This window comes from Carcharodon carcharias, chromosome 2 (assembly GCF_017639515.1).
Source record: "Carcharodon carcharias isolate sCarCar2 chromosome 2, sCarCar2.pri, whole genome shotgun sequence".
Classification (NCBI taxonomy): domain Eukaryota; kingdom Metazoa; phylum Chordata; class Chondrichthyes; order Lamniformes; family Lamnidae; genus Carcharodon; species Carcharodon carcharias.
This window is the reverse complement of record NC_054468.1, coordinates 159,521,065-159,548,019: the sequence shown is the minus strand read 5'-3', so window position 1 is coordinate 159,548,019 and position 26,955 is coordinate 159,521,065. Positions and strand designations below refer to the sequence as shown.

Genomic DNA, 26,955 nt, shown 5'->3' with positions numbered 1-26,955 from the left:
AAATCCAGAGTGCTGGCTAAGTGGCTGAAGGTGTGGTTGCCAGTGTGAGGTGAGGGAGGGGTGCACAAGATGCTGGAGTCACATAGATGCAGAGTTTGGAAAGGGGGGAGTTGCAGCACCGAACAAGGTTACTGAGATAATGTCATTGCTTTAAATGCAACCATGAGAATCTTAAATACAATGCTTTTGGGAAAAGCTAATTTAGATCAACAAAGATGGTGGAAATGGGTGAGTGAGATTTGGGGAAAGATGTAAACGAAAGAGAGAAGGGGATGAAAGATGGATTGTGGGGGACCTCTGGTGTGACAGTGCAAGAAGAAAGACCATTGCAAGAATGTTCTAGCTTTGCCTAAATAGGGAAGCGAGGAACCAAGCAACAGCTGCCCCATTAAGCTACACAGCTGAGAAGTTGTTGAAGGAGGGTGGTGTGGTAGACTGTTGAAGAATGCAGGGAAGATGAGAAAAGATGCAAACAGTTGAGGGGAATGTTGTTTGTGACTTTCAGTTCACCGTGGGAGGAATAGAAACCTGGTTGGAGGGACTGAATGTGAGTAGGGAGGTGAAAAGTTTAATGATTTTGGAAACCAAAGTGAATTTGGAAATGGATGGCAATTTGCAAAGACACAGGTTGAAGGGTTTTTTTTAAGGTATGGCGGCAGTCATTTTTAAAGGGAAGGGGATATTGTCTGAGGTTAGGGGTCAGTTTACAATGTCAGCTAACGTTGGTGACAGGAAAAGATTTTGAGTGGTCAATGGCTTATTGAGAATGGGGTGAGGGAAGAGAGTCTCATTAAGATGAGCTTAGGGTGGATGATAGGAGAGAAGCTCCAGAATTATTGTAGTTCAGAGCTCTGGCAGGTTTCCTGAGAAGATATGCCTGCTGGGTGAGGGGAACTGGTTACTAACTATATAAGCTGTACATCTGATTGGGGGTCAAAATAATTTTGTTTCGAGGGTAATTCTTGAGATTTTCTCGAGGGCTACTTCATGGTTTTTGGGGTCTACTCTTTGGTTTTCAGGGGCTTATTTTTCATTCTTAATAACTCCTGCATTAGGTGATGCATTCACATGGTGTGATTGCCTTATGTATTTGTGGTGATTTTTTTAAGGCTGCCTTCTTTAGATAGATAATGTAGCCCAAATAGCAGAGTGTATGTGTGTTAAATATAATTTTTTATTTATATATTTTATATATATATATATAATATATATATATATATATATATATATATATACACATTTAACTTGGAATCTATAAATTCTATTCATTTGAGAAATAAATCTCCCATTCTCCATTTCCAAAATGAAAATTTTAACTTTGTACAAGCTAACTTATTTGGAATTAGTCTCACACCTGCAGCCCTTTTTAAAAATTAATTGCAAGCAATTAGTATTCCAGCATTTTTTGGTTTTGTTCTGCCAATTTCAAGTTCTTTTCCCTTCAATGAGTGAGTGCTAACAAACATATCAGGATATTGATTTCCAAAGGTTAAACTGTGCAAGTAGGGGAATGCACACACATTAATTCTGCAGCTAACAATCAGATAACGAATGATTTAATTCACGTATACCATTTCCATGATTTTTTTTCAAGCTAATGCACTTCTGGTATAGTTTGGAACCCTTTAGTGCAGAAACACCCTAGTTATGCTAAAGAAACAACACTTTATAGAGGTGATCAACTCACCAACCATACCCCTCAATGCCATATTTTTTTTTACAATGGACATTGAAAGTCTCTGTGCACAAAAATAGAAACAGAGGTATGCTGGCTATCCAAAATATCTTTAATAAACTTACCCAGTCAAATGGACTAGATGAAGCTATAATCTGGGGACGACACTTATTTATCTTTAAATCAAAGGCACAGCTATGGATAAGAAATTTGCCTCAGTCTCTGTAAACATATACAAGGCAGAGTGGGAAGAGAGAGTATTTAAAAAGTGTCCTGGATTCCCTATGTGTTACTACATATTTCTTTTCATTATTTTTCATGGGATGTGGGTGCAGCTGGCTAGGCCAGTATACGTTGTCCATCCCTAATCCCTAAACTGCTGCCTTGAACTGATTTGGTTCACATGTTGTAGGTACACCCACAATGCTGTTAAGGAGGCAGTTCCAGGATTTTGACCCAGTGACAGTAAAGAGCAGAAGTCAGGATGGTGAGTGGCTTGATGGCAGGGGGACCTTGCAGGTGGTGGTGTTTCCATGCACCTGCTGCCCTCCTCTGGAATGCCAAACAAGGAGGCTGTTTTGTCCTGGATAGTATTGAGTATCTTGAGTGTTGTTAGAGCTGCAATCATCCAGGCAAGAGGGGAGTTTTCCATCATACTCCTGCCTTGTGCCTTGTATATACGAGCATATGAATTAGGAACAGGAGTAGGCCACTTGGCCCTTTGGTCTTGCTCCGCCATTCAATAAGATCATGGTTGATCTGATTGTAACCTCAACTTCACGTTCCTGCCTATTCCTGATAACCTTTCACTCCTCTGCTTATCAACAATCTATCTACCTTTGTCTTAAAAATATTCAAAGACTCTGTTTCCACTGCCTTTTGAGGAAGTGTTTTCCAAAGACTTTCGACCCTCAAAGAAAAATTTCCCCTCATCTCTGCCCTAAATGGGTGACTCCTTATTTTTAAACAGTCGCCCTCTAGTTCTAGATTCTCCCACAAGAAGTCGTATCCTCTCCACATCGACCCAGTCAGGACCCCCCCTAGGATCTTATATGTTTAAATCAAGGCACCTCTTAGTCTTCTAAACTCCAGCGGATGCCTGTCCAACCTTTTGTCGTAAGACAACCCATTTAATCCAGCTATGAGTTTAGTAAATCTTCTCTGAATTGCTTCCAAAGCATTTACATCCTTCCTTAAATAAGGATACCAATACTGTACTCAATACTCTAGATGTGGTCTCACCAATGCATTACATAACTGAAGCATAACCTCCCTACTTTTATATTCAACTCCCCCTATATTCAACATTCTGTTGGCTTTCCTAATTACTTCCTGTACCTGCATATTAACCTCTTGTGACTCATGCACTAGGACACCTAGATCCCTCTAATCAGTGCTCTGCAATCTGTCACCATGTAGATAACATACTTTTTTATTTTTCCTGTCAAAATGGACAGATTCACACGTTCACCACATTATACTCCATTTGCCAGATCTTTGCCTACTCACTTAACCTATCTATATCCCTTTGTAGCCCCCTTGTGCACTCTTCACATCTTCCTATCCTACCTATACTTGTGTCATCAGCAAACTTAGCAACCATAACTTGGTCCCTTCGTGCAAACCATTTTTTTCCATTCATTTATGGAATGTAGGCCAGCATTTATTGCCCACCTCTAATTGCCCTTGAGAAGGTGGTGGTGAGCTGCTTTCTTGAACTGCTGCAGTCTATGTGGCGTAGGTACAACCACAGTGCTGTTCAGGAGGGAGTTCCAGGATTTTGACCCAGCAACAGTGGGGGAATGGCTATATATTTCCAAGTCAGGATGGTGAGTGGCTTGGCGAGGAAGATCCAGATGTTTCCATGTGCCTGCTGTCCTTGTCCTTCTAGATGGTAGTTGTTGTGAGTTTGGAAGGTGCTGTCTAAGGAGCCTTGGAGAGTTCCTACAGTGCGTCTTGTAGATGGTACACACTGCTGCCACTGTGTTGGTGATGGAAGGAGAGAATGTTTGTGGATCGGGTGACAATCAACCAAGCTGCTTTGTCCTGGATGGTGTTGAGCTTCTTGTGTGTCGTTGGAGTTGCGTTCATCCAGGCAAGTGAAGAGTATTCCACCACACTTCTGACTTGTGCCTTGTGGATGTTAGATAGGCTTGGAGAGTCAGCAGGTGAGTTAGTCGCTGCAGGATTCCTAGCCCCTGGCCTGCTCTTGTAGCCACAGTATTTATATAAATTGTAAAATGTTGAGGCCCAGCACTAATCCCTGTGGCACACCACTCCTTACATCTTGCCAGCCAGAAGATGACCCATTTATGCCTATCCTCTGTTTCCTGTTAGCTAGCTAATCTTCTATCCATGCCAATATGTTACCCCCTACCCCCTGAGCTTTTCTTTGTAGATGGTGGAAGGGCTTTGGGAGTCAAGAAGTGAGTTACTTGCTGCAGAATTCCCAGCCTCTGACCTGCTCCATAGTCACTGTATTTATATGGCTGGCCCAGTTAATTTGAATGACCTATGTGCTGTTTGTACTCGCAAAGAAGCAGCATTAGAAGAATTCATGAATATTCTCAATAATCACTCCTCCATTAAACTTAAAACCCCAACACTCAAAGCTTTAATTTCCTAGACACCACAGTATTTAAATTGGCACAAGGAAACAACAGGCGTAAGCTAGCAATGAAAGCCTTTTTCATGATAACTGACACAAATGTCTACACAAAAGCTGTCAACCTAAACACATTTCCGCAGACTGGTGAGGTCACAGCTAATGTGTTTTTATTGCATAAGCACAGAGCTGGAAGATTAGTTTCTCAGACAAATCAAGTCTAATTTTTTGGAACAAGCTAGGCAACCCACTGTTGCAAAATAGGTTAGTACCAAGACCACCATAAATTACAACATTTTGCACAATGACCCAATAAATAAAAGAAAAAAACCGCAGATGCTGGAAATCCAAAACAAAAACAAAAATACCTGGAAAAACTCAGCAAGTCTGGCAGCATCTGCGGAGAGGAACACAGTTAACGTTTCGAGTCCAAATGACCCTTCAACAGAACTAAGTAAAAATAGAAGAAAGGTGAAATATAAGCTGGTTTAAGGGGGGGTGGGACAAGTAGAGCCAGTGATAGGTGGAGATAACCAAAAGATGTCACAGACAAACGGACAAAGAGGTGTTGAAGGTGGTGATGTTATCTAAGGAATGTGCTAATTAAGGGTAGCAGGCAGGACAAATCAGGTACAGATAGCCCTAGTGGGGGTGGGGTTGGCTGAAAGAATCGATAAAGGCTAAAAGGTAGAGATAAAACAATGGGTGGAAATACATTTAAAAATAATGAAAATAGGTGGGAAAAGAAAAATCTGTATAAATTATTGGAAAAAAAGGGGGGATCGGAAAAGGGGTGGGGATGGAGGAGAGAGTTCATGATTTAAAATTGTTGAACTCAGTATTCAGTCTGGAAGGCTGTAAAGTGCCTAGTCGGAAGATGAGGTGCTGTTCCTCCAGTTTGCGTTGAGCTTCACTGGAACAATGCAGCAAGCCAAGGGCGGACATGTGGGCATGAGAGCAGGATGGAGTGTTGAAATGGCAAGCGACAGGGAGGTCTGGGTAATGCTTGTGGACAGACCGAAGATGTTCTGCAAAGCGGTCACCTAGTCTGCGTTTGGTGTCTCCAATGTAGCGGAAACCGCATTGGGAGCAGCGAACGCAGTAGACTAAATTGAGGGAAGTGCAAGTGAAATGCTGCTTCACTTGAAAGGAGTGTTTGGGCCCTTGGACGGTGAGGAGAGGGAAAGTGAAGGGGAGAGTGTTGCACCTTCTGTGGTTGCATGGGAAGGTGCCGTGGGAGGGAGTTGAGGTGTAGGGAGTGATGGAGGAGTGGACCAGAGTGTCACGGAGGGAACGATCCCCACGGAATGCCGTCAGGGGAGTGAAGGGAAGATGTGTTTGGTGGTGGCATCATGCTGGAGTTGGTGAATATGGAGGAGGATGATCCTTTGAATGCGCAGGCTAGTGGGGTGATAAATGAGGACAAGGGGGGGCCCTATCATGTTTCTGGGAGGGAGAAGAAGGTGTGAGGGCAGATGCGCGGGAGATGGGCCAGACACGGTTGAGGGCCCTGTCAACCACAGTGGGTGGAAAACCTCGGTTAAGGAAGAAGGAAGACCTGTCAGAGGAACTGTTTTTGAAAGTGGCATCATCAGAACAGATGCGACGGAGGCGAAGGAACTGAGACAATGGGATGGAGTCCTTACAGGAAGCGGGGTGTGAGGAGCTGTAGTCGAGGTAGCTGTGGGAGTCGGTAGGCTTGTAATGGATATTGCATGGATAATAAATAAAGTGGTTATAAGGAGATGTCAATTCACTGAGCCAATGTAACATTTTAATAAGAGATTTTAAGCTATTAAAAGAGGCAAAAACCAGAAACGTTTATGAGGAGCAAAACAAAGACACAAGCTACCCCGCTTCCCAGCCCTCCCCCACCTCCATTCATTCACTTGCCAACCCCCACAGACTCTCCCTCTCACTCGCTGGCTTGCCCCGACCTTGCTGAACTGCTCTGGCTTGCCCCTGCCAGCTTGCTCACGCATGCTTGGCCCTGCTGGGTTGTCCCTACCTGTGTTGAGCCCCACTGGCTTGCTGTGCCCCCATCCCCCCGTTCTATAAATGTTAGAATATTCAATGGAGAGAAAAGATATTTATTTTTATTACGAGTTTAACGAGCAAACGAGGGGAAGAAAGTATTGAAGAATGAGAGGCTACTAACAAATGAGCAGTGTCCTCACAATGTAACTTCATTCAAATAAGAAACGAAGTTGAAAGCTAGCTGAAAAATTCTAATTATCACCAATATTTTGTTGATATTCTTGCAAAATAGCCAGAGAGAGAAGGTGAGAGAAAGAGTATGAGGTACCTGAACAGAAACCCACAAATCATGGCATCAAGCATAGCTGTCAGTTGTGGATTCCCCACGCCCTGCAGTTGGGTTCATGCCCCCCTCTTCCCTTTGCTATTGCCCAGCAGTAGAAATTTAGCAGTGAGCTAAAGCTCACATTCCATCACTAATTGGTTCAACTTCCACAGTTCTATTAAATCCTACATTCTGAATCCACTGTGATGCTAGAAAAAGGGAGCCACTCGTGCTGCTAATTTTGGCAGCCCCACAGCAGAACTGGATGGAACTTGGTCCCTAATTCCAGGGCCAGGACCTTTCATCACTGCTATTACCAAAGCTCAGGACTTGCCCCAAAAACATCTAAATTGCAATCCCCTGTGCTGCTAAATATCAGATACCCTCCTTTATCTGATGCATGTTGTTTGCCATCTTCCTGTTTATTAAAATTGTAAGGAATAAAGATTAGGTATATGTGTGTGTAAAATAGTGGCCCAGATCATGAGTGCCTTGCAATACAGTCCTGCCGTGGTTTCCAGGATCATTGTTTTGTGTTGTATAGTATACAGTTTTGAGTCGCAAGATGCATTATGAAGTATTTAGGTGAGCACCTGAAACTCCATAGCATACAGGGCTACGGGCCAAGTGCTGAAAATGGGATTAGAATAGATAGGTGCTTGATGGCCAGCACAGACACAATGGGCCGAAGGGTATGCTTCTGTGCTGTATAACTCCTATGACTCTATGATTCTATCTTCGCTTTCCAGATCTTGTCCCAGAGATGCCCTTAAAGATGCGCTGGGGGACCCTTCATAAGTCCCCATGCACTATCTACACAGGAATCACCCTGGAAGTTTAGCTTCCATTGGCACTTCCCGTGTTTGGAACCCTCCTCTGATTTAATGTTGGAGACTTTGAATAGTTCCAACTCACTCAGTAGAATAGTCACCCATGAAAAGTTAGAAGGATTAAAACCAGTTCTAACTCTAGTGATACCCTTCACCCACTTACCTTACACATTTGCCTTCTCTCCCTAGTTTGTCAAAGTGACATTTAAGCAAAAGGACATTTAAACTTTAAAAGGGTGATTTGGCTTGGCCTCCCCTGATGCTCCTACGCTACAAGGGAAGGACTTGGGGGCAGATATGAACATTTCCGAGGTGGCCTGGGTTGGAAGTCAAAGTTAGGGGAGGCAATGGTGTAGTGGTATAGTCGCTGGACTAGTATTCCAGAGACCCAGGGTAATGCTCTGGGGACCTGGGTTTGAATCCCACTACGGTAGATGGTGGAATTTGAATTTTTAAAAAGCTGGAATTAAAAGTCCAATAATGACCATGAATCCATTGTCGATTGTTGTAAAAACCCATCTGATTCACTAATGCCCTTTAGGGAAGGAAATCTGCCGTCCTTACCTGGCCTGGCCTACATGTGATTCCAAGCCCACAGCATTGTGGTTGACTCTTAAATGCCCTCTAAGCAAGGACAGTTCGGGATGGGCAAAAATGCTGACCTAGCCAGTGATGCCCACGTCTCATGAATGAATTAAAAAAAATAATGAATGTGGAGCACTCCCAGTGTAAGGTAAGTAAAAAGGAGTGGAGAGGCAATCTGAAGATTTGGCCCAATATATATAAATTAGAAATCTGCCATTTACAATGTTTATAGCTAGCTGAGAAAGGGGCCCAGGGAAAACAGGCCAGTGAATCCTGCTGTCGTCCTATGCAACAAATGTGGCAGAGTCTGCAATGCCAGAGTGGGGCTCTGAGCCACACCAAGCGATGTTTACACAGAGTTGACCACCAAGGCACAAACAATTGTTTCAAAAAAAACACAGCTGCCAGCGACCAGCTTTTATAGAATAGTGGACAATGTTGTGGAATTCAATTGCACTGCAAAATAAGATATCCCAGAGCAACATTTAATAAAAATCGAATGTGACTTAGTCACTGTATATGAGTGACCTTGATCTTATGTCCAGATAGCATAAACTCCCCCATTAGAAAATGGCACATGCTGTGATTCAACATGAACAGCACCATGGGTGATCTTGAAATGTATTAAAAGTCTTGTAAGATCATAAGATGTAGGAGCAGAAGTAGACCATTCGGCCCATCACGTCTGCTCCGCCATTGAATGAGATCATGGCTGATCCGATAATCCTCAACTCCACTTTCCTGCCTTTTCCCATAACCCTTGATTCTCTTACTGATTAAAAATCTGTCTATCGTAGACTTGAATATACTGAATGACCCAGCCTGTACAGCCCTCTGCGGTAAAGAATTCCACAGATTGACTACCCTCAGAGAAGAAATTCCTCGTCATCTCTTTTAGGTGGGCGCCCCCTTACTTGAGATTATGCCCTCTGGCCCTTAACTCTCCCACAAGGGGAAACAACCTCTCAACATCTACCCTGTCAAGCCCCATAAGAATCTTGTATGTTTCAATAAGGTTACCCCTCATTCTTCTAAACTCCAATGAGTACAGGCCCAACCGACTCAACCTCTCCTCATAAGAAAATCCTTCCATCCCCAGGATCAACCTAGTGAACCTTCTCTGTACTGCCTCCAATGTCATTATATATTTCCTTAGATAAAGGGATCAAAACTGTTCACAGTATTCTAGGTGTGGTCTAACTAGTACCTTGTGTAGCTTTAGCAACACTTCCCTATTTTTATACTCCAATCCCTTTGAAATAAAGGCCTGTCCATTTGCCTTCCCTGTTACCTGCTGAACTTGTATGCTAGCTTTTTGGGATTCATGCAGTGGACCCCCAAATTCCTCTGTGCTGTAGCTTTCTTCAGTTTTTCTCCATTAAAATAATATTCAGCTCCTCTATTCTTCCTGCCAAAGTGCATAACCTCACACTTTCCCACATTATATTCCATCTGCCATGTCTTTTCCCATTTACTTAACCTGTCTATATCCCTCTGTAGACTTTGTGTCATCCTTACCACTCGCCTTCCCACCTATTTTTGTGTCATAAGTGTGTGTAACTGTGTTTATTGTTTGTCATGCTTTCTGTATCAAACTTTGGTCACACCTGACATGCTTTTGTAACATTTTAATTTTGATTTATTTCTAGTTCTGATGATTCAGGCCCGTGGCACAACTTTTTGACTAATACTTGGTTGGAATGGATCAAGTGATCAGTTGTGTCAGAAAAACCAAAAAGATGGATGAGGCAAAATATGATTATCAGTTTCGTGGTCAAGAACGTTGAATAGCTGTGAATCATTAAATTAATGTAGATTCATGTTCATTTTGAGTTTACGGGAAATTGCAAATTCAGTTTTGTACATCCATTACAGAAAACATGTTAAACTATGAAAAGGAGGCATGAAAAATCTGCTTGAATACCATCAGCATTGTAAGAGCTTCTAGCAATGAAAATGGGCTTGAAAAATTGGGGCTTTAGACATAAGGTTTGGGGGATCTAATTAATGGTGCTGTAGTGGTACTATCACTAGACTAGTCATCTAGAGACCCAAGCTAATGCTCTGAGGACATGGATTCAGATCCCATTATGGCAGCTGGTGGAATTTACATCCAATTAATAAATCTGGAATTGAAAACAAGTCTCAGTAATTGTGACCATGAAACACTCATTGATTGCCGTAAAAACCCATCTAGTTCACTAATGTCCTTTAGGGAAGGAAATCTGTTTTCCTTATGTGGTCTGGCCTACATGCAATTCCAGACCCACAGCAATGTGATTAACTCTTAACTGCCCTCTGAAATGGCCTAATAAGCCACTCAGCTCAAGGGAAATTAGGGATGGGCAACAAATGCTGTCCTTGCCAGGGACACCCACATCACATGAGAGAATTTAAAAAAAATAAAGATTTACAAAAATATGAAGAATTGGAAAGATTGTTTCCTCTTGTTGACAAATCATTAACAATTAGGTGTAAACTTAAACATATGACTAGAAGATCAAGGCGGATGTTAGAAATTTATCCATGCAGAGTAATTTGAGCAAAGATTACCTGAGTGTCTACTCGGGCATATATGGTATTTGAAAGGGAATAGGGAATTAGATAATTATTTGAAGACAAAAAAATGTGCTGGGAAAGGGCAAGTAAATTAGATTGGATAACTCCATGAGAGCAACCTCCAAACAGAGCACGTGATGGAAGGTTGCCTTTGTCATTTGTCGCTCAGTTAATTCCTTCGGGACATGGACATTGGCACTAAGACATGATTTTCTAAATGACATTTCTAATAGTGATGCGTTCTGGTATTGGGTAATCTATTGTGGCACTGACCTACATAGTACCTCAATGTGGTAATTGCCCTGCAGGCGCATTGAGCCAGCAGGTAGTATGGAAATGTTTTTTCTAAGTTATTATATTTGCCACTTCTCACTTTCATGGCTTGCTTGGCTTATTTCAGTGCATATAATTCTAATAGTTACAACATTCAATGGGTGGAATTGTCCCAGATTTGCACTGTGTGGTTGTGGGTGGGAAAAAGGACGTTTTACCCGCTGGCCACAATGGCGGGTTTTCATGTCATATCATTTCAATCCCACCTCATTTAATCATGCATTCCTGGGAAACACTATTTTGCTGGCAGGTGGCCTCCGATTCGCCTGCCATGCAGTCACCTTGCTGCTTCCTCACACCAGGTGCCACATATACGGTGCAACTATGTGCACACCTCTGTGTGTCTAGCCCAGGACTGCTGCACAGAAGGCCGGGCCCTCTAAGGCAAGAAGACTGCAGCCCCCTTATTTAGTGATTCACCCATGAGATGCCTTCGGTACACTGTTGGAGTCCACTGGGATGTCCTTTACCCCCACTCTGGTTGCTGGAGGCCCATCAGTGTCACCACTCCAGCTTGGGAAGCTGTAGCAGTGGTGGTCATTGCCAAAGCTGCACAGAAGAGGTTTGCCATCCAGCGCAGAAAGAGGATGAATGATCTCATCTGTGACGCCAGGGTGAGGCAACAATCTCATCACTAAACTCACACTCTTGCACAGGCGCGTACACACACATCACATCTTCACCTGGCCTCATTTCCTCTGGAGACTGCCTCCTTAGCCCTCATCATGTTGAGGCCACTTGCACAGATCAACTTGTGTCCCCACACACGCCCTGGATACCCCTCCCTTCCCCAGTAATTCCCTAGTCTTGCAGCCTCTTTTCTTGCCTGAGGGCACTTCTTCCCCCATCCCCAAGTAAACCATAGCCCTGCAGCCATTGGAATGCTACACCCGCCTTACAGCTGGTTTCCTAAGTCAAGACCAGCCTGTGAGCCCCCCTAAAAGTGATATGGTGCTGCCTGTGAAGCCTGGCGCTGATGACAGAGTGCTGTCCAAAGCAAGGTAGGTAAACAGGTCACGAGTGAAGTACAGCTCGTCAGGTGCAGGTCACTTGTGTTCCATTGTGAAACACGCTTACGTGCCCGGATGATCCAGCTGGGAGGATGATTTCAGTGAGTAGGGCTTATAATGGTATGCAAATATATTAAAATGAAGTTCCTGATGCCAGCGGCGGGAAAGGTGGAATGTGATGGGCGGTGCGGGTGATCGCAAACTGGTTTCACGACATATTGTCCGCTCATGCCAGCCATGATGCCTGACGCCAATGGGCATTGAAAATACCGCCCAATGTGTAACTTTAAATTTTAGTTGCATCCATTACTGGCTTTGACGTTTTATTCAAAATTTTTCATAATTTCTTTGCTGATCCTAGTTCATATTTATGTAGACAATATTTGTTTCAGTTGCTGTTTCATCGCACTTGGGATTACCTGATGTTTTGAAAAGAATCATTCTCAACTGTCACTCGGTGCTATTTGTTACCGAATATCTTAACAGTATTAAGTCCTAGCCAGACCTAAGGCTTTTAAACAGTCTTATGCAGTGAAGTTTTAACAGTGATTAAGACCTGAGAAATCCCTGAGATTTTGTTAACAATGACCTCTGCCTGTGTCATATCTGCTTGGAGTCTTGGCATGCATGTTCCATAGCAGTTTGACCATCCTCGCCTTGTGCTTGTATTTTCTATTGGCCCAACACTGTCCCAGTTTGCTGTTGCTGCTTCAGTAGTAACTGGTAATGGTTGCCACATGGATCTGCCTTTAAGCTTTAAGCTCTCAGAAAATAAGGAATCCCTTGTATGAAGCAGTTTAACAGAAATAGGTGTGTTTCACAATCCGTTAATATGATAAAGGTTGACCGATAATGAAGTTTGGCATAGGACTATTTGGCAATGTAGTGCTCAATTTGGCTCTATTTATGCTTCTCTGCTTATAATAAAATATTTAAGATAGAGGTAACCTAGAGCTTTCATGAAGCACCAATTGTTTAGAATGTTTACTTTTGTTTAGCATATTGATTATGTCTCTATTTAATTTAAAACTTCACAAAAACCCAAGTTCATTCTTGTCTGATTACAGCATTATTGTTTCTCAAATTTTGGATCTATGTTAGATATTACCTCAGAGTTAGTGTCCCTAGTCATTCTGTAGACAGGCTCCACGCCTCATAATCAGGAATTTGCCTTTAGTGTCCAATAGCTTGTCATGTGACAGCATGACCTGTGGCCATATTGTATGTCTTGAAAACTCTTCTAGGCACTGACACCACTACCCCCTACCTCTGGCCTCATCCCTTCATAATGTTGGCTTGTACTGCTACAGCTTTGAGTGTGCGCAACTCATTGTTTGGCGAATTAGGATTCCCTCTCAGTCCAGTAAAATGAAGCAACCCTAACATTACATCCAGTTTCTTTTTGGCAAGTGAGTTCCATTTTCCCAACCTCATAGTATAGAAGAATCTGGATCTAATCCACACAATCAGAACTTGCATGGTGTAGGAAGTTAATTACTTGTGCACGACAAAATATCAATATCTTGATATAAATTAGGTCCTAAGCACTGGAATAACCTCACTGAGCTGTTTTGCCTTTCTGTCCCTCCTCCTTCAAGATACTCCATAAAACCTATGTTTTTGAACAAGCTTTTGATCATCTAACTTAAATCTCTTTTTGTGGCTCAGATTTTGTTTGATTACAATCCTGTGAATCACCTTGGGATGTTTTATGATGTAAAAGGGATAAATGCAAGTTGTTATTAAACTCCTTCCAAAGGCCTAATAAATAAATATCTATGAAATTTATTATTTCTGACCCTGATTGAAAAGTGAATGTATCTTGGTTTGCATATTTGTACAGGGATTTAGGGAAAAAATAATTTGCTTAATTTGGGGGCATGGCAGACTTGTAATTACTGCTAAGCTGCAATTTGGAAATAAAATATATGGTAGCTTTTAGCGTAATCATTTTTTTGTTAAAAAGCACTTGTATTTGATCATTTCTGATTTTAAAAGATAATGTTGTTAAAATAGTCTTGGAATTGATGTAATAGTTGTTTGTCCAGGCCCAATTCTTCTGTTGCTTCGGCTTCAAAATCCCTCGCTGAGCCAGCTGGTTCACAAGGGAACACCATCAGTAGCTGCCAGGAATTTTCTTAGTGCAGATGCCTTAGAGGCTGCAGTCTTCTATTTTTCTGAATTTGAATCATTGTTAGTCTGTTTCTTTCCTCCTTTATAGAATAGCACAGCGCAGGACACCATTCAGCCCATCGAGCCTGTCCAGCTCAAACAATTTAATCTCATTCGCTGGGTCTTTACCAATATCCATTATTCTTTCCTCTTTGTCCTTTTGATAGCTGTTATTGAATCTGTTTCTACCATTCTTTGTTTCAACCAAAATCAGTTTCCCTCACCTCTTTTGCCAGTAGTATGATCATTTTTTATTCATCCACGGGATGTGGGCTTCACTGGCTGGGCCAGCATTTATTGCCCATCCCTTGTTGCCCTTGAGCAGGTGGTGGTGAGCTGCTGCCTTGATCCGCATCAGTCCATGTGGGGGTAAGTACACCCACAGTGCTATTAGGGAGGGAGTTCCAGGATTTTGACCCAGCAATAGTGAAGGAACGGCAATATATTTCCAAGTCAGGATGGTGAGTGACTTGGAGGGGAACTTCCAGGTGATAGTGTTCCCATCCATCTACTGCCCTTGTCCTTCTAGATGGTAGTGGTTGTGAGTCTGGAATGTGCTGTCTAAGGAGCCTTGGTGAATTCTTGCAGTGCATCTTGTAGATGGTTTATGCTGCTGTGACTGCGTCAGTGGTGGAGAGAGTGGATGAGGTGCCAATCAAGTGGGCTGCTTTGTCCTGGACGGTGTCAAGCTTCTTGAGTATTCTGGGGGCTGCCCTCATCCAGGCAAGTGGGGAGTATTCCATCACACTCCTGACTTGTGCCTTGTAGATGGTGGAATGGTGGACAGGCTTTGGGGAGTCAGGAGGTGAGTCACTTGTCCAGGATTCCTAGCCTCGACCTGCTCTTGTAGCCACAGTATTTATATGGTTAATCCAGCTCAGTTTTTGGTCACTGGTAACCCCTAGAATATTGATAGTGGGGGTTTCAGTGATGGTAATGCCATTGAGCGTCAAGGGGTGATGGTTAGATTCTCTCTTGTTGGAGATGGTCATTGCCCGGCACTTGTGTGGCGCGAATGTTACTTGCCATTTGTCAGCCCAAGCCTGGATATTGTACAGGTCTTGCTGCATTTGGACATGAACTGCTTCAGCATCTGAGGAGCCATGAATGGTGCTGAACATTGTGCAGTCATCAGCAAACATCCCCACTTCTGACCTTATGGAAGGAAGGTCATTGATGAAGCAGCTGAAGATTTTTGGGCTGAGGATACTACCCTGAGGAACTCCTGCAGTGATGTCCTGGAGCTGAGATGACTGACTTCCAACAACCACAACCAACTTCCTATGTGCTAGATATGACTCCAAGCAGTGGAGAATTTTTCCCCTTATTCCCAATGACTCCAGTCTTGCTAGGGCTTCTTGATACCACACTTGGTCAAATGCTACCTTGATGTCAAGGGCAGTCACTCTCACCCCCCCTCAGGAGTTCAGCTGTTTTGCCCATGTGTGAACCAAGGCTGTAATGAGGTTGGGAGCTGAGTGGCCCTGGCAGAACCCAAACTGGGCGTCAGTGAGCAGGTTATCAACAGTGCTGTCAAGCAAGTGCTGCTTGATAGCACTGTTGATGACCCCTTCCGTCACGTTGCTGATAATCGAGAATAGACTGATGGGGTGGTAGTTGGCCAGGTTGGATTTGTCCTGCTTTTTGTGTACAGGACATATCTGGGCAATTTTCCACATAGCTGGGTGGATGCTAGCCTTGTAGCTGTACTGGAACAGCTTGGCTAGGGGCGCAAGTTTAAGAGCACAAGTGTTCGGTACTATTGCCAAAATATTGTCAAGACCCATAACCTTTGCAGTATTCAGTGCCATCAGCCATTCCTTGATATCACATGGAGTGAATTGAATTAGCTGAAGACTGACATCTATGATGCTGGGGACCTTCAGAGGAGGCGGAAATGGATCATCCACTCAGCATTTCTGGCTGAAGATTGTAACAGATGCTTCAGCCTTTTGCACTGATGTGCTGGGGATATTTGTGGAGCCTCCTGCAGTGAGTTGTTTAATTGCCTGCCACTGTTCACGACTGCATGTGGCAGGACTGCAGAGCTTAGATCTGATCCGTTGGTTGTTGGATAGCATTGCTCTGTCCATCAATTGCTGCATATCCTGTTTGACATGCGAGTAGTCCTGTGTTATAGGTTCAACAGGTTGACATCTTCTGTTCATTGAACCAGAGTTGATCCCCTGGTCTGTTGGTAACCTTATAGTGGGGGATATGCTGGGCATGAGATTATAGATTGTGTTCCAGTATAATTCTTCTGCTGCTGATGGCCCACAGCGCCTCATGGATACCCAGTCTTGAGAGTTGCTAGATCTGTTTGAAATTGGTGGTGATGGTGCCACACAACACGATGGAGGGTATCCTCAGTGAAGGCAGGACTTTGTCTCCATAAGGACTGTGCGGTGGTCACTACTGTCATGGACAGATGCATTAGCGGCAGGCAGGTTGGTGAGGATGAGATCAAATATGTTTTTCCCTCTTGGTTCCCTCACCACCTGCCACAGACCCAGTCTAGCAGCTATGTCCTTTAGGATTCGGCCAGCTCAGTCAGTCGTGGTGCTACCGAGCCACTCTTGGTGATGGACATTGAAATCTTCAATCCAGAGTACATTCTGTGCCCTTGCCACACTCAGTGTTTCCTCCAAGTGTTCAACATAGAGGAGCACTGATTCATCAGCTGAGAGAGGGCAGTACTTGATAATCAGCAGGAGGTTTCCTTGCCCATGTTTGACCTGATAACATGAGACTTCATGGGGTTCTGAGTCAACGTTTAGGGCTCCCAGGGAAACTCCCTTCGGGCTGTATACCACTGTGCCGTCACCTCTGCCCAGGACATACCCAGTGATGGTGGTGGCTTGGACGTTATCTGATCCTGTGAGGATGACTATGCCAGTCTGTTGCTGGACTAGTTCGTGAGACAGCCCTCCCAATTTTGGCACTAGCCCCCAGATGTTAGTGAGGAGGACTTTGCAGCGTCGACAAGGCTGAGTTTGCCATTTTCGTTTCCAGGGCCTAGGTCGATGCCGGATGGCCCGTCCGGTTTCATTCCTTTTTTGATACTTTGTAGTGGTTTGATACAATTGAGTGGCTTGCTAGGCTATTTGAAAGGGCATTTTAAGGGTCAGCCACGTTGCTGTGGGTCTGGAGTCGCATGTAGGCCAGACAAGGCAAGGACAGCAGATTTCCTTCCCTAAAGGACGTTCGTGAACCCGATAGGTTTTTTACAACAACCGCCAATGGTTTCATGGTCATCGTTAGATTTTTAATTCCAGATTTTTACTATATTCAAATTTCACCATCCGCCGTATTGGGATTTGAACCCAGAACATTACCCCTCTGGATTGCTAGTCCAATGACAAAACCATTATGTCATCACCTCCCCCTACACTAGTGGTGTAGTTTTCTACTGTTGCCCCCAAACTGGACAATTTAATCAACTTTGTTTCCAATTTCCGTCGTTCCATCACTTCCACGTGGTTTACCTTCGACTCTCGCCTTCCCTCCTTGCCTTCTGTCTCCATTTCTGTAGATCACCTATCAACTAATATCCACTATTAAGATATTGACTCCCCCAGCTACTTTAGTTAAACTTCCTTCTGCCCTGGTTCCTGTAAGGAGTCCTCCATTCTCCCAATACCTCTATCTCTGTTGTATCTGTTCTGACAGTACTGCCTTTTATACTAGCGATTTTGATATGTCTTTCTTTTTCGCCAACTAAGAATTCTACCCATGCACAGCTTCCACCCACCCCATCCAAAACTGTGGCTGATGGGGCCCTCGATTATGACCATTCCAGTTCATGTACTTCTGCTCTTGCCCCTTCGCAAACTCCCAGAACCAAAGTAGAGTTCCCCCTTGCCCTCACCTCTCACTCCACCAGCCTCCAAATTCAGTGGATCATGCTCTGCCATTTTCACCTCCTAGTGTGATGCAAAACCAAACTCGTCTTTTCTTTTCCCTCCCCCTTTGGCATTCAGAAGGGACTGTTCCCACCATTCCTCAGTCACCCCTAACACCCTTGACTCTCCACGGCACCTTCCTTTGCAAGTGCAGGAGAAACGATGTCTGCTATTTTTCCCTCCTCTCCTCAGAGCCCAAGGCCTCAAACACACGCTTCAGGTGAAACAGCATTTGCACTTCTGTCATGTTAGTATACTTTATTTGTTGTTTCCGATTAGGCCTCCTCTATATTGCGGAGATCAAATGCAGATTTGGTGACTGCTTTGTGATGTACTATCATTCAGTCAGCAAACTGACTGAGCTTCCGGCCGTTGTGTCATTTTAATTCTCCGTCCCACTTTGACTACACTCTCTTTAGCCTTCTACATACTTCCAATAAAGCTCAACATGAACTTGAGGAAAATACCTTATCTTTTAGATTAGCCACTTTACAGCCTTTTGGAGTTCAACAATTTCAGATTGAAACCTCTTCCACTATTTATTTTTTGATTTTATTATTGTGTGATGGCATTTGTTGGTGATGATCCTGCTTTCTATTTATGCATACTCTGGACCCATCTTTTATTTCTTCACTTGTCCCATTACCATCTCACTTTGCCTTGCTCCATTGGCCCTTCTGTCACTTGGTCTTTCTTGTCTTCACCCTATCACAGACCTTCCCTTTAGTTCTTTTTCTCTCCTGCCTCTGTACTTGCCCAAAACCTGCTACATCTGTAACTTTTTCCTGACCTGATGAAGTTCATCAACCTGAGGCGTTAACTCTGTTTCTCTCTCCACAGATATCATAGCACCAGATCTGCTGAGTATTTCCTGGCTTTTGTTCTGTCTTTGTAAAAAGTCCAGGATGTCATATGATTTATTAAATACTTTGCTAACCTGCTTGTCATCTTCAAAGCTATAATATTTTCTCTTTTATATTGCAGTTCTACAAGCATGTGGTACAGAGTGTGGAAAAGTTTATTCAAAGGGTAAGAATTCATATTGAGTTCATGATTAATGTGTAAAACTTAAGTGCTTAATTGGGTGCTTGGGTATATTTATGTACTTGTAACTCCTATAATAGGTGAAGCTTTTGATTCTATAATATATCTTAATCACTTTTTGAGGCAGCTTGCTGACTGACTTGAGAGCCTCTGGTTCCTCTTTCCATATTTTTTGACCTTTTTTGCCTTGCTTGTTCTGTAATATTCATTTTTTAATCATACCATCTATCAGTGTTCTGAGCCCCTCATTGAGATGAGCTGTTTTCCACATTGCTCACATTTATTCTTTCAGATTGTTGAGTTAATTCAGTTTTGAACATCATACAAAAATATCACAAGCATCACATTTGGTCTACCAACTGTATCAGCATGATACACCTGGACTTCCTCTTCCATTTGCCTGGTTTATATAATTTAATCAATGAACGTTTTGGGAGTACAGAGCAATTTCCATTTGTTTTGGAGCATGGAATCATACTTTACAAAAACTGCATTTGACTGTTGTATGCTGTCCTTTAGTCCTGATAGATCAAATACAAAGGGGGCTTTATATGTATATAATCTATATATTACACCACTTAAGATGTTCATGTTTAAATAAGGCTATCGCTCAAAAGGTGATAACCATTTTCCATTTTGGTCATAGCCAGTTATAATGTGGCCACTTAGTGTATTAAGCGCTCCAGCTTTTTGGGCAGTAATAGGTGTTTAGGTTTGACAGCTTCAATAAGTAAGCTGCTTGAATAAATGCTACAAATTGATGAAGTGTTAACTGTGATTGATATTTGAATCTATCCTGTTATTGTTTGATATTGTTCAGTTTCTTTCCTCTCAAACCTCTTTCCCTTCTGACTTTGGATCTTCTTCACCTGATTCCTTCTACCCCTAAGCTCCCAGAACAGCTTTGTCTTCCTTCTCTCTGAGGATGTTTCTTATCACCAGATGCCCATTTATCTCACTTCCCTTGTTAATTCTTTCTCTGTGGTCCAAATGCTGGTGCTTCTCTCAAACCTGTAGGTGATTAGGTCTCAGCTGCTAGAGTCTGCACAGTGATCCTGCTGCAATGGACCGGCTTATGGACCTTCATAAGAACACTGAGAGATCATACACTTGGCTCAAGCATCACTGGTGCTTGGTGGTCATGGCATTTGTGAATATATGAAATTGACAGATAGGAAATGACCAGCTGCTCCACCAAGCTTGCCCAGTATTCATAATTGCTGCAGCACCATGGCTAAAATCCTTGCACCCGTTGCCCCCATCAAAAAGCATGAAGTCTTGTAATTTCCTGGGAGAGGCAAAAAAAGTACCCAATGTGGGAAAAGTACCCTGGAGTTTCTGCTATTTGAGCAATAGAATTATTTGGAGTCTGAGCTGCAGACACTGCAGTGCATCAGGGAAGGGGTAGGTTCCCTGGACACTTTGTTCCAGGAGGTAGTCACACCCCTTCCGATTTGTTCAGTGGTCAAAGAGGATGTGATTGTGAATGAAGCAGGTCGGGTATCGAAAAGGTAGAATTGGAGGAGCCTCAACCCTTCCAATTGTCCAGTAGGTTTGAAGTTCTTGCAACTTGTGGACTGAAAGTTGGGGCTGCGAGATGGATGAGCGAATTTACAATGGCACCATGATGCAGAAAACCACTCAAGTTGGGGGAGTTAGTAAGAACATAGTGGTAGTAGGGGACAGTATAGTCCAGGGGGTTTGACACAGTTCTCTGCAGCCGAGAGCATGAGTCCACACAGCTGTGTTGCCTGCCCAATGCCAGGGTTCGGGACATCTGCTCGGAGCTGGAGTGGAACTTGCAGTGGGAGGGGGGAAGATCCAGTTGTCATGGTCCCCGATGTACCGACGACACCGGTAGAACTAGGAAAGAGGCTCTGTTTAGGGATTATGAGCAGCTACGGGCTAAATTAAAAAGCAGAGCCTCAAAGATAATCTCTGGATCATTACCTGAGCCATGAGCAAATTGGTGTAGGGTGAGTACGGTTAGAGAGATTAATGAGTGGCTCAAAGATTGGTGTGGGAGAAATGGGGCACTGGCACCAGTCCTGGAGAAAATGGGAGCTGTACCATTGAGATGGGTTTCATCTGAACCATGCTGGGACCAGTGTTCTGGTGAGTCGTATAATTATGGTGGTACAGAGGGCTTTAAACTAAATAGTGGAGGGGGAAGGGATCATATAAGAGGACCCGAGGGCACAGCCTCAGAGTAAAGGGAAGACCTTTTAGAACAGAGATGAGGAGAAACTTCTTTTGCCAGAGAGTGGTGAATCTATGGATTTCATTGCCACAGAAGGCTGTGGAGGCCATGTCATTGAGTGTATTTAAGACCAAGATAGATAGGTTCTTGATTGGTAAGGGAATCAAAGGTTACGGGGAGAAGGCGGGAGAATGGGGTTGAGAAACTTATCAGCCATGATTGAATGGCGGAGCAGACTCGATGGGCCGATTGGCCTAATTTCTGCTGCTATGTCTTATGGTCTTATGTGGTAAATCAAAGAGTGACAACAAGGTACCAGAGCGGGGTAGCAATTTGGTTAAAGATAACCAGTGTGTGGCAGGAAGGGACAAAGAGTACGAACTTAAGAGTGCACCAGCAGATAAGGCCAAAGATTGCAAAAATGGTAGAATGACAGTTAACGGCTCTGTATCTGAATGTGCACAGCATTCGTAACAAAATTAATGAATTGTTAGCACAGATAGAAATAAATATGTATGACCTGATAGCCATCACAGAGGCATAGTTGCAGGGTGACCAAGGCTGGGACCTGAATATTGAAGGGCATTTGACATCTTGAAAAGGATAGGAAGCTAGGAAAAGGTGGTGGGGTAGCTCTGTTAATTAAGGATGTCATTAATACAATAGTGAGATGATACCTCAAAAGAGCATGATGTACAATCAGTTTGGATAGTGATAAGAAATAGGAAAGGTAAGAGATCGTTTGTGGCAGTAGTTTATAGGCCCCCTAACAGAAGTTACACTGTGGGACAGAGTATACAGGAAGGAAAATGGGGCCTGTAAGAAAGGTAGCACAATAATCATGGATGAGTGCCAGTCTGACTTGCCCAGTCTACATGGAGATTAAAAAGTGGCCTGGAAAATGAATTCACCTAGTGTATGTGGGGCATTTTCTTGGAGCAGTACATTCTGGAGCCAACCAGGGAGCAGGCTATTCTGGACCTGGTAATGAGATAAGATTAATCAGTAACTTCATGGTGAATGAGCCTTTAGGTGACAGTGATCATAATATGATAGAATTTCATATCCAGTTTGATGAGCAGAAATGTGGGTTTTAAACCTGAATAAAAGTAATTATGTGTGTCTGAAAGCAAAGCTGGCTAAAAAGAATTGGGAAACTAGGTTAAAAGGTAGGACAGTAGAGATGCAGTGGCAGACTTTTCAGGAGATGTTTAATAACTCAAAGATTTATCTCCATAAGAAACAAAGACCCCTTGAGAAGGATGCATCATCTGTGGCTGAAAAGAGGTTTGAGGATTGTATCAAATTGAAAGAAACAGTCTACAAATCTGCTAGGATTACTGGTAGGTCAAAAGATTGATCATATTTTAAGAACCAGCAAAGAATGACTAAAAAGATAATAAAGAGGCAAGAAGCAGAGTGAGAGAAAACTAGCTCATGATTTAAAAACAGATAGTAAGGGTTTCTATAAGTATTTAAATAGGAAAAGAGTAACTAAAACTCATGTTGGTCCTCTCGAGGGAGAGAGTCTCGGGGAATTGATAATGGAAAACAGGGAAATAGTGGAGGTATTGAACAGGTACTTCATGTCTATCTTCACTAGAAGAATTAGAAAACTTGAAACTCAAAAGGTGAATAGGAGGGAGATTAAAACAATCGCCATCATTAGGGAAAAGGTGCTGGGAAAACTATTAGACCTAAAGGCTGACAAGTTCCCAGGACCAGATGGCCTGCATCCTTAGTTCTTAAAAGAATTGGTGCTGAGATAGTAGATGCATTTGGTTATAATCTTCTAAACCTCCTTAGATTCTGTAAGGTTCCCAATGGATTAGCAAATAGCTAATAGCCTTTATTCAAGAAAGGAAGGAGACAAAGCAGGAAACTACAGGCCAGTTAGTCATAGGGAAATTGCTAGAATCTATTATTATGGAGGGTATAGCAGGATACTTAGAAAATCATAATGTGATCAGGCAGAGTCAACATGGTTTTGTGAAAGGAAACTTGTGTTTAACTAAGTTATTGGAGATTTTTGAGGAAGTAACAAGCAGGATGATAAAGGAAAATCTGTAGATGTGGTATTTCCAAAAGACATTTGGTAACATTCCACAAGGTTACTAAAGAGAACATGGCATAGGGTTAACCTATTAGCATGGGTCAGTTCCCTCAGACATTCTCCCTAGAGGACTAACACAAGTTTTAGTTATTCTTTTCCTATTTAAATACTTGTAGAAACTTTATCTGTTTGTAATCACTAGCTAGCTTTCTCTCATACTCTGCTTTCTGCCTCTTTATTATCTTTTTAACCATTCTTTGCTGGTTCTTAAAATCTGACCAATCTTCTGACCTACCACTAATCTTTGCAGATTTATACAATGTTTCTTTCAATTTGATAAAGGATTGGTTAGCTTTCAAGCAGCAGATGGTAGGGATAAATGGGTCTTTTTTGGGTTGGAAGCTGTACCTAGTGAGATGTCACAGGGATTAGTTCTGGGGCTCAGCTTACTTACATCTACATTAATGATTTGAATGAAGGGACCAAATGTATGGTAGCTAAATTTGCCAATGACACCAAGGTAGGTAGGAAAATAAGCTCGAGGAGGTAGAGAGCCTGCAAAGGGGTATAGACAGGTTAAGTGAGCGAGCAAAAATTTGGCAGGTGGAGTATAACATGGGAAAATCACAGGGAGAATAGAAAAGCAGTATACTATCTAAATGGAGAGATATTGTAGAATTCAGTGGTACGGGGGGAATCTGGGCGTCCTGGTACATAATCATAAAAAGGTAGTATGCAGATACAGCAATTGATTAGGAAGGCAAATAGAATGTTGGTGTTTATTGGAAGGGGAATGGAATATAAAAGTACGGAAGTTTTACTGCAGCTTTACAGGACATTGGTGAGACCACATCTGGAATAATGCAGTTTTGGTCTCATTTGAAAAAAGATATAATTACTTTAGAAGCAGTACAGAGAAGGTTCATTTGACTCATTCCTGGGATGAAGGGCTTATCCTGTGAAGAAAAGTTGAACAGGTGGGGCGGTTGGAGTTTAGAAGAATGAGAGGTAATCTTATTGAAACACAATGTCCCCTCAGGATCTTTTATAGGGTAGATACTGGGAGGATGTTTCCACTTGTGGGAGAGACTAGAACTAAGGGACACAGTTTGAGAATAACAGGCCTCCCATTTATGTCTGAGGTGAGAAGCTTTTTCTCTGAAGGTCGTTAGTCTGTGCATTTCTCTTCCCAAGAAAGCGGCGGAGGCTGCATCTTTGAATTTATTCAAGGCAGAGTTAGACAAATTTTTGATGGACAAGGGACTGAGGTTATGGGGGGCAGACAGGAAAGTGGAGTTGAGCCCACAGCAATGTCATTCATGATCTTATTGAATGGTGGAGCAGGCTCGAAGGGCCAAATGGCCTACTCCTCCTGTGTTCCTATTTGGGCTGCCCTAACTAGCTTTGACAAACAGTGTACTTAAGCTCCACATCTGGGGAGTCTTGCTATCCTCTGAAGTCAGGTCAGGCCATGATTCTTTGTTATCTCTAGAATTGACTAGTCTAGCAGAATCCTGGCCAGCACTTGCTACCCTACAAACTCGAGGTCATCCGCAGCTCGGCTGCCTGAGTCCTAACTTGCACCAAATTCTATTCACCTATTAATTCTGTGCTTGCTAACCTACGTTAAGACCTGGTCGAGCAATGCCCTGGTTTTAAAACACTCATCCTAGTTTTCAAATCCACCTGTAGCCTCGTGCCTCCCTATCTATTATTTCTGCCTGCTCTAAAGTCCACTGAGATATCTACACTTCTCCAATTTTGGCCTTTTGAGCATCCTCGATTTTAATTAGGCTGTCTTCAGCAAGGGCTGAAGCTCTGGAATTCCTCATCTAAACCTCCCTTCCTCTCCTTTCTTTAAGACGTTTCTTGAAACCTGCCTCTTTAGCTAAGCTTTTCGTCATCTTCCCTGATACCTCCTTATGTAGCTTGGTATCAAATTGTGTTTAATAACAATCCTTGGAACACTTACTTTAAAGGCGCAATATAAATGGTGTTTTTTTTAATTGATTCGTGGGATGTGGGTATTGCTGGTGAGGCCATCATTTATTGCCCTTCAGGAGGTGGTGTTGAGCCACCATTGTGAACTGCTGCAGTCCATGTCATATAGGCATTCCTATATGAAATGAGTTCCAGAATTTTGACCCAGCAATGATGAAGGAAGGACAATATTTCCAAGCCAGAATGGTGCATGACTTGAAGGGGAAACCTGCAGGTGTGGTGTTCCCATGCATCTGCTACCTTTGTCCTTCTAGGCAATGGGAGGTTGTGGGTTTGAGAGGTGCTTATCAAAGGAACCTTGGTGAGTTGCTGAAGTGCATCTTGTGTGTAGATGGTACACATTGCGGCCCTAGTGCACTGGTGGTGGAAGAAGTGACTGTTTAAGGAGGTGGATGGGACGCAAGTCAAGTGGCTGTTCTGTCCTGAGCTTTGAGTGTTGTTGGAACTGCACTTATCCAGGCAAGTAGAGAGCATTCCATCACATTCCTGACTTGTGCCTTGTAGATGGTTGAAAGGGTTTGAGGAATTAGGAGGTCAGTCAGTCACCACAGAATACCCGGCTTTTGACCTGCTCTTGTAGCCACAGTATTTATGTGGCAGGTGTGTATAATGTTCTGGTTAATAATATTTGGGAATTCAGCAATGGTAATTCCATTGAAATTCGAGCAGAGCGACTAGACTCTCCCTTGTTGAAGCCTGGCACTTGTGTTATGAATGTTCCTTGCCTCTTAGCGGGCTAAGCCTGGAGATGTTCATATCTTGATGTGTGCAGGCACGATTAATTCATTACCTGAGGAGTTACAAATAAATCTGAACACTATGGAATCATCAAGCATCCCCACTTCTGATCTTACAATGGAGGGAAGCCATTGGGCCAAGAACATTGCTGTGATAACTCCTGCAGTGATGTCCTGGGGCTGAGATGAATGACCTCCAACAGCCAGAACCACCTTCCTTGTACTTGGTATAACTTCCACCAGTGGAGAGTTTTCCCCTATTCCCATGACATCAGTTTTATTAGGGTTCCTTGATAGCACATTCAATCAAATGCAATTATGATGTTCAAGGCAGTCACTCTCACCTGAACTCTGGAATTTAGCACTTTTCATCATCCACCATCATTGAGGATGGAGATGTTCATGGAGTCTGCTTCTCCTGTTAGTTGGTTAATTGTCCTCCAGCATTTGTGATCAGATGTGTCAGGACTGCAGAGCTTTGATCTGAATCTTTGGTTGTAGGATCACTTAGCTATGTCTGTGCTGCTTTCGCCTATTAGCATGTATGTGGCCCTGTATTGTAACTTCACATGACACCTCATTTTTAGATATGCCTAGAGCACCTCCTGGTATGCTCTCCTATCCTTCATTGAATCAGTGATGGTCCCTGGCTTAATGGTAGGGTGAGGGAAGTTGCAGATTGTGGTTCTGCTGCTACTGATGGCCCACAGCACCACACGGATGCCCAGCTTTGAGCTGCTAAATCTGTTCAGAATCTATCCCATTTAGCACTGTGGTAGTGCCATACAACATGATGGAGGATGTTCTCAATGTGAAGATGGGGCTTAGTCTCCATAGAGACTCTGAGTTGGTCACTCTGACCAGTTCCGTCATGGACAGATCTGTGACAGCAGATTGGTGAGGATGTGGCCAAGTAGGTTTTCCCCCTTGTCATCTTGGTTCTCTCA

At 43.1% G+C, this 26,955-nt stretch overlaps 1 protein-coding gene across 2 annotated transcripts in view; it reads left to right on the top strand.

Annotated features, from left to right (window-relative positions):
• Positions 1-26,955, top strand: part of scaf8 (SR-related CTD-associated factor 8) — a 195,190-nt gene that overhangs the window by 47,524 nt on the left and 120,711 nt on the right. For both annotated transcript variants that reach the window (XM_041217396.1, XM_041217387.1), the window contains exon 3: positions 18,958-19,002. In XM_041217396.1, coding sequence (XP_041073330.1) covers positions 18,958-19,002 — 45 coding nt within the window. The remainder of the gene's footprint in view (positions 1-18,957; positions 19,003-26,955) is intronic.